The 13,093-nt window shown below is 48.6% G+C and overlaps 1 protein-coding gene across 2 annotated transcripts in view; it reads left to right on the top strand.

The window, feature by feature from the left end:
* Nucleotides 1-13,093, top strand: part of hmgcs1 (3-hydroxy-3-methylglutaryl-CoA synthase 1 (soluble)) — a 43,330-nt gene that overhangs the window by 21,375 nt on the left and 8,862 nt on the right. For both annotated transcript variants that reach the window (XM_069942464.1, XM_069942457.1), the window contains exons 2-3: nucleotides 7,723-8,180; nucleotides 10,220-10,345. In XM_069942464.1, coding sequence (XP_069798565.1) covers nucleotides 7,733-8,180; nucleotides 10,220-10,345 — 574 coding nt within the window. In that variant the 5' untranslated portion in view covers nucleotides 7,723-7,732. The remainder of the gene's footprint in view (nucleotides 1-7,722; nucleotides 8,181-10,219; nucleotides 10,346-13,093) is intronic.

The raw sequence follows: 13,093 nt of genomic DNA, 5'->3' as shown, positions 1-13,093 counted from the left end.
GGGCAGAGTTGATGTCGAAAGGTTAGTTCTCCTATGAGAGAGTCTAGGGCCAGAGGACACGATATCAAGATCAAAGGGCATCCGCTTAGAACAGAGATGCGGAGGGATTTTTTTGCTGAAGGGTGGAGAATCTGTTGAATTTGTTGTGACAGGCAATTGAGGAGGCCAAGGGTGTATTTAAGACTGAGATTGATAGGTTCTTAATTAGCCAGAACATCAAAGGTTATGGGGAGAAGGCTGGGCAGTGGAGCTGAGTGGAAGAATGATCAGCTCATGACTAAATGGTGGGGCAGACTCGATGGGCTGAATGGCCAATTTCTGCTCTTGTATCTTATGGTCTTGTGCTATAAAGATAGCGAGCTGCTCACCATAGAAGGCAGTGGGTTGGAGGCCTTGGGGAACGTTTCTGACAGCAATGTCCAGCAGATTCCAGTTCCGAATTCTTGGATTCATACAGGCTTATATAGTAGATCATGAGCGCAATTCAGATTATTGAGTTAACAATGATAACAAATCATTTAACACCAAGCAAGGGTAGCATGGTAGCACCGTTGTGGGGTTCATTCAGGAGCCTGAAGGCTCAAACTTATTGATGTTCGGTTTTACACTTCTGAGCCTTCTCCCCGACGGGAGGAGGGAGAAGAGAATGATGGGTCCTTCAGTGTGTCGGCCGCTGAGATGTAGGTGGAGTCCGCGGAGGGGAAGTCTGCGTTATTTTCAGAGCTTTTCAGATTAGCCCCTTTCCCTCGTCCCAAACTGCCAAGGCCATGCCTTCCTGCTCTGAACCTTCTCTGTTGCTGTGGTTCCAACCCCATCAGATGCTAACTCACAGTGTTCCCCCAGAATTTTGTTTTCCTTTTGGCCCACCTGGAGCAATCAGTTCACTGCACCTATATCCAACACTGTGTACTCCCTTTATCCACTTGTCCCCCAGCAATCCCGTCTCCCCGCCACATTTGGTACGAGATGTTCCCCTCATAATCAAGAACATGGATAGGATTAACATGCACATGGAAAGATGAAGACTGCTTAGGGATTGTCAATAGTATTTTCATGAAAAGCACACAGGGCAGCGTTGAACTAGGAAAGGGTCCAGACCAAGGTGGAGACGATGAGAGACTTGGGAGCAGTGAACTATCTGCTGGAGGAAGAGTGAAGAGATAACTTGTCCCCTGAGATGGAGGCAGAGAGATCTAGAAAGGGCAGAGAAGTGTCAGAAATGGTCCAAAACACCCGCTGAGTTCCCCTCGTAGATTGCTGTTTCATGCAAAGTTAATAGATGGCTTGCATCTAAAATTTGCAGGGCTTGAATTTTTACTGCTTAACGCCAGATGTAGGATTTACTTGCATTTGATCAGATTCCCTGCAGGGAGTGGGCAAGGGATGAGGTTACATGAGAAAATCTGCAGCGCTGGGTCAAGTGCAGTGCACAACCGTGCGGGAGAAACTCGGCACGTCACACAGGTAAAGGGTAACCGGCGTTTCGATTAGGGCCCTTCGTCAGGTAACTGACGAAGTAAGGAGCCCTACACCTCCCCGGATGCAGCATGACCTGCTGAGTTTCTCCCCATTCCCTCACTCCTACCCTTCATTCCTTGCTCTGCTCATTCACGCACAAGATTCACAAAAGTCAAAGGAACAGAAGCAGGCCACTCGGCCCATCGAGTCTGTTCCGTAAATCTGTGCTAAGCTACTCTACACTAGTTCCACTTTCCGGCCTTCTCCCCATATCCCTTGGTACCCTCACTAATGAGATACTTGTCTATTTCTCGTTTAAATACTCCCGAAATAAAATTTTTAATTTTATTTACAACACGGTAGAGCCCGATTTCGGCCATTGAAACCCGATTAACCTACAACGCTTTGGGGGGAGGGGAGAGGAAACAGGAGCACCCGGGGGGGAATCCACGCAGGTCTCGGGGACAGACAGAGCTGGATTTGAATCCCGGGTCGTTGGTGCTCCCCATACATCGACTGCCCACGTGGCTTCCACACCCCCCTCCCCCTTCCTGCCGGTGAGCTGAAGCTGCTGCGTCATGCCGGGAGTGGGAGCTGATTGGCCAGGGCTCAGTCAGCACACTGTGCTGGCCTGATGCAGTGGGAGAGCCAGGAATGCGCAGCTGCCTGCCCACGGAGTGGCTGCTGCTTTTCCCATTGATGTTGTTAGGTACCACACCACTCTCGCACCCTGCAGGCACCGTGCCTTGCGTGAGCAGGCGACAGGAGGAGGCGACCGTTTGTGGGGGTGGGGGGGGAGTACTGGGGTGCAGAATGACCCGTCCACTGATGTACAAGCCAGAAACAAACCTCTGGTAACTGGCGGGCGAGGAAGCACCATGGTCTGATTGACGTTTGTGATGATTTGCTTGCTGGGAATTTGAGACATTTCTGGGGTTTCCTTTCACATCCCCACTGATTCTGAGAGAATGGGATCGCCGTGACAGTAAGGAAATGGAGATGTGGGTATGGATGAGTCAGGGATTGTACTTGGAGTGTGTTCTAAGTGGTATCTTGTTGCTCTAAATCTCTGTCATGCAGCTTTTGCTGCTGCCCCGCTCGGTCTCTGCCCCCTCTGCCTGCAGCATGGACACGATCCTCCAGAACTCACCCGTCCCCATCATCTGGCTGCTCAGATTACGCCACTATCCCTGGGCACCAGAGATAGCGCTGTCCAGCATCCAGACTCTGAACCTCTCCCACCAAGGTCAAGTGCTGCTGCGCCACGCTGGGTGGACGCAGCAGTGGAGCTGCACTGACCAAGGCCACGTGTCCCGGGGCTGTTCCCCGCACCGAGGGCTCAGCAGTGTCCCTCTGAATGCGTCCAGTCTGGCTCAGAGCAGAGAGTGCAGGGCCCCTGCCTGCTGGTCAGATGAGAGGAGAGGGTAAGACGAGATGCCCAGAGGGTGCCAGTGCAGAAGGAACATACTTGTGCTGGTAGTCTGGGGTGAAACAATCTTGTTTCTTTGTGACTTCCCAGCCATTGGATTAACCTGAGTGCCAGAAGATGTAAAGCCACGGACACTCCCCTGTTCATTCATCATGCCTCTCCTTTGGGAATGAGAGGAGACTGTGAGCAGTCTGTGTTCACGCCCCTTCCCGGCATCTATGGGGTGGTTGGGACAGCCTTTGCTCTGAAGTGTTAGCTCACTGTCTCCACAAAATATTCAGAGCATTTCCTGGCTTTATTTATGAGAGAGTTGCACTGGACTCCGTTTAATCACTCCAGTGCCTGGTGCTGCAGAGAATGGAAATCGATAGAGTGGACGACGTTTTGGCACATCTCAGAGGTGTGGTCATTCAAGGTGCAGACCCCAGGACACAAACCTGGAGGTGTTCACATACCCCAAGGCATGGACCCCCCCCCCCCCCCCCCCCCGAGGTGTTCACTGATCCCTGAGGACACAGGCCCTGATTTATCTCCACTGCCCCCTCTTTTCTCCCCCCCCACCCCCCCGCAAGCCACAGACTCCAGGGCATCCCGGCCATCCGCACCACCACCACGGGGCATGGACCCCTGCTCCCCAAAACTTCACGCCATAACTCAATTATCTTCTTTAAACATATCGACCTTTCAATAGACACACACCTTTGTGCACCCTTTGGTTTGTTAATAATTCCAGAATATGTATAATTATTTTAAGTGTAACTGTGTGTGTGTATTTGGTACAAGTGTACCACATGTACATAATTGGTATAAGTGAACTGTGTGTGTGTAGTTGGTACAGGTGTACCACAAGTATGTAATTGGTACAAGTGTACTGTGTGTGTAGTTGGTACAGGTGTACCACATGTACATAATTGGTACAAGTGTACTGTGTGTGTAGTTGGTACAGGTGTACCACATGTACGTAATTGGTACAAGTGTACTGTGTGTGTATAGTTGGTACTGGTGTACCACATGTACTTAATTGGTACAAGTGTACTGTGTGTGTGCAGTTGGTACAGGTGTACCACATGTACTTAATTGGTACAAGTGTACTGTGTGTGTAGTTGGTACAGGTGTACCACATGTACATAATTGGTACAAGTGTACTGTGTGTGTAGTTGGTACAGGTGTACCACATGTACATAATTGGTACAAGTGTACTGTTGTTGATCGTGTTATATGGCGAGCTCTCCACTGGCCACCGTGAGAGAGGTGCACCAAAGAAAAGGTACAAGGACTGCCTAAAGAAATCTCTTGGTGCCTGCCACATTGACCACCGCCAGTGGGCTGACAACGCCTCAAACCGTGCATCTTGGCGCCTCACAGTTTGGCGGGCAGAAACCTCCTTTGAAGAAGACCGCAGAGCCCACCTCATTGACAAAAGGCAAAGGAGGAAAAACCCAACACCCAACCCCAACCAACCAATTTTCCCCTGCAACCGCTGCAATCGTGTCTGCCTGTCCCGCATCGGACTTGTCAGCCACAAACGAGCCTGCAGCTGACGTGGACTTTTTACCCCCTCCATAAATCTTCGTCCGCGAAGCCAAGCCAAAGAGAAAAGAGAACTGTGTGTGTGTAGTTGGTACAGGTGTACCACATGTACGTAATTGGTACAAGTGTACTGTGTGTGTGTAGTTGGTACAGGTGTACCACATGTACGTAATTGGTACAAGTGTACCGTGTGTGAAGTTGGTACAGGTGTACCACATGTACGTAATTGGTACAAGTGTACTGTGTGTGTAGTTGGTACAGGTGTACCACATGTACTTAATTGGTACAAGTGTACTGTGTGTGTAGTTGGTACAGGTGTACCACATGTACATAATTGGTACAAGTGTACTGTGTGTGTAGTTGGTACAGGTGTACCACATGTACTTAATTGGTACAAGTGTACTGTGTGTGTGTAGTTGGTACAGGTGTACCACATGTACATAATTGGTACAAGTGTACTGTGTGTGTGTGTGTGTGTGTGTGTGTGTGTGTGTGTGTGTAGTTGGTACAGGTGTTTTCGGGTAGTTTTAGGGAAGAGCAAGGAGGGGCCTAAAGTTGAGGTTCTAGATTGGAGAAGAGCAAATTTTGAAGGAATAAGAAGTATTGAGTGGGACAGGATATTTTCAGGTAAGGATGTAAATGAAAAATGGAGGATATTCAAAAAAGAAATTTTGAGGGTACAGAGTAGATATGTCCCAGTGAGGATCAAAGGAACGGCTGGAAATCATAGGGAGGCTTGGTTTTCGAGGAATATTGGAAATTTGGTTAGGAGAAAAAGGGAGGTGTACAAGAGATATAAATAGCAGGGAGCTGAGAATTTGAAGGAGGACTACAAGGAGTGCAGAAGGAATCTTAAGAAAGAAATTAGAAAGGCCAAAAAAAGGCACGAAGAGGCTTTGGCTGACAGAGTAAAAATAAATCCAAAGGGTTTCTATAGGTACATTAAAAGTAAAAGATTAGTGAGGGATAAAATTGGACCCCTTGTAGATAGGGAGGGTAGGCTGAGTGAGAAGTCAGAGGAAATGGGGGAAATTTTGAATGATTTCTTTGCCTCGGTATTCACTAGGGAAAAAAAATGTTGAACCAGTTGAAGTAAAGAAAAATAGGGGGGAGGTCATGAAGCATATAAGGATAACCGAGGAGGTAGTGATGGCTGTGTTGAAAAAGATAAAGGTGGATAAATCTCCCGGACCGGTCAAAATATTCCCTAGGACACTCAGGGAGGCTAGTGGACAGTTAGTGGGGCCATTAACAGAGATATTTAGGATGTCACTGGCCACAGGGGTAGTGCCAAAGGATTGGAGGGTGGCGCACGTGGTTCCTCTGTTTAAGAAAGGGTCCAAATGCAAACCTGGGAATTATAGGCCTGTAAGTCTAATGTCTGTGGTGGGCAAGTTGATGGAAAGTGTTCTGAGGGATGGTATTTACAAATTTTTGGAGGTTCAAGGATTGATAGGGAGTAATCAGCATGGTTTTGTCAGGGGTAGATCATGCTTGACAAACCTGATTGAGTTCTTCGAGGGGGTTACAAAAAAGGTTGATGAAGGGAAAGCTGTGGATGTTGTCTATTTGGACTTAGTAAAGCTTTTGACAAAGTTCCCCACAGGAGGTTAGGAAAAAAGGTGGAGGCATTAGGTATAAATAAGGAGGTAGTGAAATGGATTCAGCAGTGGTTGGATGGGAGGTGTCAGAGAGTAGTGGTAGAAAATTGTTTGTCCAATTGGAGGCCGGTGACTAGTGGAGTTCCTCAGGGTTCGGTCCTGGGTCCACTATTGTTTGTTATATATATTAACGATCTGGAAGTAGGGGTGGAGAATTGGATAAGCAAGTTTGCGGATGATATAAAGATTGGTGGTGTTGTGGACAGTGAGGTAGATTACCATAGATTAAAAGGTGATTTAGGAAGGCTGGAGGTGTGGGCTGAGAAATGGCTGATGGAATTTATTACAGATAAGTGTGAGGTGTTACATTTTGGAAAGGCAAATCTAAATAGGTCATATACATTGAATGGTAGGCTGTTGAGGAGTGCAGAGCAACAAAGGGATTTGGGAGTTATGGTAAATAGTACCCTCAAGGCTGATACTCAGGTAGATGGTGTGGTGAAGAAGGCATTTGGAATGTTGGCCTTCATAAATCGGAGTATTGAATTCAAGAGTAGGGAGGTTATGATGAAATTGTACAAGGCATTGGTGAGGCCAAATTTGGAGTACTGTGTACAGTTTTGGTCACCAAATTATAGGAAAGATATAAACAAAATAGAGAGAGTGCAGAGAAGGTTCACGAGAATGTTGACAGGATTTCAGGGTCTGAGTTACAGGGAAAGGTTGTGCAGTCTGGGGCTTTTTTCTCTGGAGCGTAGAAGATTGAGAGGGGACTTGATAGAGGTGTTTAAGATTTTAAAATGGACAGAGTAAATGTGGATAGGCTTTTTCAATTAAGTGTGGGGGAGATTCAAACTAGAGGACATGGTTTAAGATTGAAGGGGGAAAATTATAAGGGGAACATGAGGGGAAATTTCTTTACGCAAAGGGTGGTGGGGATGTGGAATGAGCTTCCGACAGACATGGTCGAGGCGGGATCATTGGTTACATTTAAGGAAAGACTAGATAGTTACATGGATAGGAGGGGACTAGAGGGGTATGGACCGGGTGCTGGTCAGTAGGACTAGGGGGGTGGGAATTTGTTACGGCATGGACTAGTAGGGCCGAACTGGCCTGTTCTGTGCTGTAAGTGGTTATATGGTTACATGTACGTAATTGGTACAAGTGTACTGTGTGTATTTGGTACAGGTGTACCACATGTACGTAATTGGTACAAGTGAACTCTGTGTAGTTGGTACAGGTGTACCACATGTACGTAATTGGTACAAGTGAGCTGTGTGTGTAGTTGGTACAGGTGTACCACATGTACGTAATTGGTACAAGTGTACTGTGTGTGTAGTTGGTACAGGTGTACCGCATGTATGTAGTTGGTACAAGTGTACTGTGTGTAGTTGGTACAGGTGCACCGCATGTACGTAATTGGTACAAGTGTACTGTGTGTGTAGTTGGTACAGGTGTACCGCATGTACGTAATTGGTAAAAGTGTACTGTGTGTGTGTACATATCTATATGCAGTTTGTTTTACACACACGTTTTATATTTGTGTGTGATTTTAAATGTATATATATGTGTATGTGTAAAAGTTATATACATGTAAATATTATACCTGCTACTTCTGTGTGCATGTGTGTACACGCGCACTGTGGTCCAGAGTAACGTTGTACGTACAGTCAGATGAACTTTTTTTTCCCTTACTGCCTACAGTCTTTCCACGATGCCTGGATCCCTTCCTGCTGTCGCTGAGTCCTGCTGGCCCAAGGATGTGGGCATCATTGCCATGGAGATCTACTTCCCGGCACAGTTTGTGGAGCAGACAGAGCTGGAGAAGTTTGATGGGGTGGACGCTGGCAAGTACACAGTGGGCTTGGGGCAGTCGCGGATGGGCTTCTGCTCAGACCGCGAGGACATCAACTCGCTCTGCCTGACCGCAGTGCAGCGGCTGCTGGAGCGCAACTCCCTGTCGTATGAGAGTATTGGGCGACTGGAAGTGGGCACTGAGACCATCATCGACAAGTCCAAGTCCGTCAAGACCGTGCTGATGCAGCTCTTCGAAGAGTCGGGCAACACAGACATCGAGGGCATCGACACCACCAATGCCTGCTATGGAGGGACAGCCGCCCTCTTTAACTCTGTCAACTGGGTAGAGTCCAGCTCCTGGGACGGTGAGTCCATCACCCTGGGTGCTGCCCATTTCTATCAGGCCCTGGATCAGCTCTGCTCCCTCATGGGCCCAAGCAATGGGCAAAGTGGGACGATCCTCCTATTCCAAACTGTTGGGACATCCTAAACGCGTACGGAATGGGAGAATTATTCAGCCGTCTGACCTATTGTGCCTGCAAGAAGGATGAGGGGTGACTTAATAGAGGTCTATAAGATTGAGAGGCATAGATAGGGTAGGCAGCCAGCCCCTGTTTTCCCTAGGGTGACAGTAGCAAACACCAGAGGACACCTGAATAAGGTGAGTGGAGGACAGAGTGCGTGGAATGCATTGCCGGGGGTAGTGATAGAGGTTGGTACAACAGGGACATTCCAAAGACTCTTGGATAGGCACATGGAAAAGTAAGTTACTGGTGTGACATAGGGAAGGTTTAGATTGTTGTGGAGTAAGGTAGCACAGGCTGAAGGGCCTGTACTGTCATGTAATGTTCTCTGTTGATTACTTAGACTCTTAGATAGGCACATGGTTGTAAGTAAAATGGAGGATTATGGCTTTAAGGGTAGGGGTAGATTCCTGTGGAGTAGATTTAAATGGATCGGGACCACATTGTGGGCCGGAGGGCCTGCTCTCTTAGTTTGCATGTTCTGCGTGGAACACTCTATGTCCTAATTTGTTGTCTGTCACAAGGATGAGCATAGGAAGGAGGGGGTGAAATGGAATCTTAGGCCGTGCCGATAATTTGGGGTGGGACTGGTTTGAACAGGAGTCCATGCAGCTGGAGGAGCACTGGAGTTGAATCCACTGACCCTCGATGACTCTGAAGGGACTCTCTTGCTTCTCTTTCCCTAATCGCTAGGCAATTCTCATGATAACTCTGTCTGCCTTACACAGGGTGAGAGGAGACTTAATAGAGGTCTACAAGATTCTGAGAGGCATAGATAGGGTGGACAGTCAGCACCTGCTTCCCAGGGCAGGATCAGCAAACACCAGAGGACCTGTGTACAAAGTGAAGGGAGGGAAGTTTAGGGGAGACGTCAGGGGTACATTTTTTTTTTGCACAGAGTGTTGTGGGTGCCTGGGATGCCTTGCCGAGGGTGCTGGTGGAGGAAGGTAAAATAGGGACATTTAAAAGATTCTTAGGCAATGGATGGAAGAAAAATGGGGTTTTGAAGTAGGTAGGGTTTATTTTATTTATATTGGTATACATGAGAACCCCCTGGTATCTGGTACCTATGGGGCTAGGTAGATGCCGGGTAAGTGTATTTTCTGGTTGCTTGAAACTTACTCTTAAAATGCCTTACAATAAATAGTTTAAAAAGTACTCTACTGTACTTAAACTGAACAAACTTCACTTGCATGAATATAAACCTTAAAGCATTTTACTTTATTTTCAGTCGTGCTCTTTGAAAACATTTAACCATTGCTGGATCTGCAGGTTCCTCCCCCTCCACGGAGCTGCCCGAGAGATGACAATAACATTATAATTAACTAACCCCCTTTCCCACCCCCAAGTTTACAGATGAGGCCTCTGACCAGGGTGAATCTTACTAAGCAGGGATAGGAGTCACTTTAAGAGAGTCGCCCCAACGGCCAGCAGCATCAACCAGCTCCAACCTGACCGACGCCATTGCTGTTTCACACAACTTTATTAAACAGCTGCTACAAGCAAAGCTCGACCAAGGCCCTCCACTGGCTGAATATTTGCTCCCATCTTCACCAACTGTTTGTGTTGCTTCAGAGAATATTTACTTTTACAATTTAAATTTTTCAACCTATTATTTTATTTATAGTTATTTCAAATTTTAAAATGCATTTTCCTTGATTTTATTTTTGCTGATTGCTTGAGGATGCCAGTTGATAGCATTCCAGATACCACGGTTTTTACTGTGTATAGGTCGGCATAACACTACGTCATGCATATTACGTTTTTAATGTATTAAAATGTGACAATAGAATAGGCGTTGATGGGAATCCGTGGCTTGAAACGTGGTACTGACCCTTTCTTTCCTCACCACCCCCCCCCCCCCCACCGTGTCATGGCAGGACGGTACGCATTGGTCGTTGCTGGTGACATTGCTGTCTATGCCACGGGGAGCGCACGCCCCACAGGAGGGGCTGGTGCCATCGCTATGCTGGTAGGGCCCAATGCACCGCTGGGCTTCGAGCGAGGTACGTGGGCACCAAGAGCTTTCATTTCCTTCCGCACCCATCTCTTTGAACTGTGGGAAGAATTCTTGATGGAAACGCAGCACCCCCCCCCCTTGGAAACGCAGCACCCCCCCTTTGGAAACGCAGCACCCCCCCTTTGGAAACGCAGCACCCCCCCTTTGGAAATGCAGCACCCCCCCTTTGGAAATGCAGCACCCCCCCTTTGGAAACGCAGCACCCCCCCTTTGGAAACGCAGCACCCCCCCTTTGGAAACGCAGCACCCCCCCTTTGGAAACGCAGCACCCCCCCTTTGGAAACGCAGCACCCCCCCCTTTGGAAATGCAGCACCCCCCCCTTTGGAAACGCAGCACCCCCCCCTTTGGAAACGCAGCACCCCCCCCTTTGGAAACGCAGCACCCCCCTCTTTGGAAACGCAGCACCCCCCTCTTTGGAAACGCAGCGCACCCCCCTCTTTGGAAACGCAGCGCACCCCCCCTTTGGAAACGCAGCACCCCCCCCTTTGGAAACGCAGCACCCCCCCTTTGGAAACGCAGCACCCCCCCCCCTTTGGAAACGCAGCACCCCCCCTTTGGAAACGCAGCGCCCCCCTCTTTGGAAATGCAGCACCCCCCTCTTTGGAAACGCAGCACCCCCCTCTTTGGAAACGCAGCACCCCCCTCTTTGGAAACGCAGCACCCCCCTCTTTGGAAACGCAGCACCCCCCTCTTTGGAAACGCAGCACCCTCCTCTTTGGAAACGCAGCACCCCCCTCTTTGGAAACGCAGCACCTCCCCCCCTGGTTTGGAAACGCAGCACCTCCCCCCCCTGGTTTGGAAATGCAGCACCTCCCCCCCTGGTTTGGAAACGCAGCACCTCCCCCAGTTTGGAAACGCAGCACCCCCCCAATTTGGAAACGCAGCAACCCCCCCTGGTTTGGAAACGCAGCACCCCCCCTTGGAAACGCAGCACCCCCCCTTGGAAACGCAGCACCCCCCCTTGGAAACGCAGCACCCCCCCTGAAAACGCAGCACCCCCCCCATGGAAACGCAGCACCCCCCCCCCATGGAAACGCAGCACCCCCCCCCCCTTTGGAAACGCAGCACCCCCCCTTGGAAATTCTTTGAAAGATAAATAGATTGTTTCGGGGTAGGGAAGGTTTAGTATTTTTTAAAATGTATATGGATTAGCACCACATCAAAGGTCGAAGAGCCTGTACGGTGCTGTAGTGTTTTAGGTACCCTGTGTCTGTGTGTGGGTTTTCTCCGGGGTCTCCAGTTTCCTCCCACCCTTCAAAACATTCCGGGGGTATTGGTCATTTGGGCGGCACGGGCTCGTGGGTGGGAAGGGCCTGTTAACCATGCTGTATGTCTAAATTTTAAAATTGAAAATCCCTTGCCTTATGCTCAGCACATTCTGCCCCTCTATCGCCTCCATCCTACTTCACAACTCGTTGGCTGATTTGGTTCTCAACTCTTGGCCTTGTACCTTTTGATCATGTTGACATGAGACCTCAACAGCTGCATTTTTCGAATGTACTTCTGTCATCACCCAACACCAAGCAGATTCCACCCGAAAACTGTTACATGTACCAGAAACTGTCACGTGTACCAAGACACAGTGGAGAAATGTTGTTTTGCATGCTATCCAGGCAGGTCAGCGAGCATATAGAAGAGCAGGCTGTGCAGTACTAAAAACGTGTTGAGGGGAGAAGGTTACAATAAAGAGAGACGCGGTTGGCACGACTCTATTGCAGCGCCAGCGACCCCGGGCTCGAATCCGCACTCTCCCCATGTCCGCATGGGTTTTCCACGAGTGCTCCGGTTTCCTCCCAAGTTTGGAGTAATTGGTCACATTGGGTGTATTTGGGCCTCATGGGCCAGAAGGCAGGTTCTTGATTAGCCAGGGCATCAAAGGTTATGGGAAGAAGGCCGGGCAGTGGGGCTGTGGGAGAATGGGTCAGCTCATGATTAAATGGTGAGGCAGACTCGATGGGGTGAATGGCTTATTTCTGCACCTATGTCTTATGGCCTCCGATCTCCGATTAAATTAAATGAAAAGTGGAAAGTATAATATTAATAAGTATGAACTGGATAATTCTTTGAAGTGAGGTGGGAAGGGAGCCACACCCCTTTGTTTTATTGTTACCCATCTCCCCGTGAGCTGCGATCAGCCCATATCCTTCGAAATCTTTCCTATCCACGGACCTGTCCAAATGTCTATTAAAGTTCCAACTGTCCTCCCCTCTACTGCCTACTCCGACAGCTCGTTCCATGTACCCATAACCTTTTGTGTGATGAGAAATCAAAGGTAGCGTAACGGCACTGGGGTTCATTCAGGAGCCTGATGGCTGCAGGGAAGACGATCTTTGATAATGAGTTTATTGTCAAAACCTTGTAATTCTTGATTGCTGCAGCGAAACAGGTACTCAGTAAAAGAAAACCTATAATAGTATACTTAAAAAGACACAATAAATGCAAAAGATTGATTATAAATATTCACATGCAATCTTAGAGCAAGGAAAAGCGACTTTGCAGTCGTGCAGACTGTCCTATTTTGGTGTCGGAGCAGTTTCTGATTCGTGCAATAAGGGGAGGTTCAAGAGCCTGAAAAGAAACTGTTCTTGAACCTAGAGGTGCTGGTCTTCAGACTTCTGTACCTTCTGCCCGAAGGAGGCGGTGAGAAGTGGTTGTGACCAGGGTGATGGGGGGGCCCTTTCTGATGTCGGCTGCCTTCCTGAGGCAGTGCCTCATGTAGATGTCTGCAGTGGA

This window comes from Narcine bancroftii, chromosome 1, assembly GCF_036971445.1.
Source record: "Narcine bancroftii isolate sNarBan1 chromosome 1, sNarBan1.hap1, whole genome shotgun sequence".
Lineage (NCBI taxonomy): Eukaryota > Metazoa > Chordata > Chondrichthyes > Torpediniformes > Narcinidae > Narcine > Narcine bancroftii.
This window is presented reverse-complemented; position numbering and strand designations above follow the sequence as displayed.